The following is an 830-nucleotide window of genomic DNA, read 5'->3' as shown; positions in this document are numbered from 1 at the left end:
TAACAATGGTACCAACCTTTGCAAACGAACTCGCTTCATGTTTTTGGATAAATTGAGTGATGTACTCTCCTCACTTTTATGTTCATCCCACCTCTAATAACCCCTTCTCAGCCATTTCGCGTGCTCTTCATAGGTGGTTAAATGACATGTGTTTGAATAATTGTAACTATGAGTAAAAGTTGCCATTGCCGGGGAATGCCCACTAAGTAGTTTCTATAAAGCGCTTGCCTCGCTGTTGGTTTTGTTATTGTGGTGACTTCAGAACGAAGAGCCACAACACTAACCATCAAGTTTTGACGATTGTTCGTTAAAACTTAAGGGGCCGATTAACGCGTTAGCGTTAGAATTTTTCACGTTGTTTTCGCGAAGAAATGCTCTATAGCGTCGAAACGGTAAAAAATAGAGCAAAACGGACGAAATTTTTGGTCGAAGGGTTCTACTTTCACGAGTTACCCCTCAGGAGTCCATAAAAAAATATTTGAAAAAAATAATATTTTGCGACCTCTGGTTTTTGATTTATTTTAAATTCAATTTTTGAGCTACTATGCTCACCTTTGAACTCGATCTGTCTTTTTATGGTACAAAACGACCCTGAAAATCCCAGGTCGCTATCTCAATTCTTTCTCGAGTAATCGTGCGTACAGACAGACAAACAGGACGAAGCTTTTCCGGTCAGTGGAGTAATGGGCTTCGCTAATCGCTCAGCCATGAAGAAATGAGATTAGTAATAATTGAACATAGAAGTAATACAATTTTTTAGTAGTAGAATAGGAATACAAAATCAGGATATATTTTATTTTGTCACAAACATGGCACATAACAAATATTAT

General features: G+C 37.6%; 1 protein-coding gene across 1 annotated transcript in view; it reads right to left on the bottom strand.

Annotated features, from left to right (window-relative positions):
* Nucleotides 1-93: 93 nt before the first annotated feature.
* The window catches only part of LOC127751025 (uncharacterized), a 3,183-nt gene continuing 2,446 nt past the window's right edge, over nucleotides 94-830 (bottom strand). Inside the window, exon 9 of the mRNA XM_052273897.1 lies at nucleotides 94-125. Coding sequence (XP_052129857.1) covers nucleotides 94-125 — 32 coding nt within the window. The remainder of the gene's footprint in view (nucleotides 126-830) is intronic.

This window comes from Frankliniella occidentalis, unplaced genomic scaffold (genome assembly GCF_000697945.3).
Source record: "Frankliniella occidentalis isolate FOCC.00 unplaced genomic scaffold, Focc_3.1 Scaffold312, whole genome shotgun sequence".
NCBI lineage: Eukaryota > Metazoa > Arthropoda > Insecta > Thysanoptera > Thripidae > Frankliniella > Frankliniella occidentalis.
The sequence above is the reverse complement of the archived record's forward strand: the minus strand, read 5'-3'. Positions and strand labels throughout refer to the sequence as shown.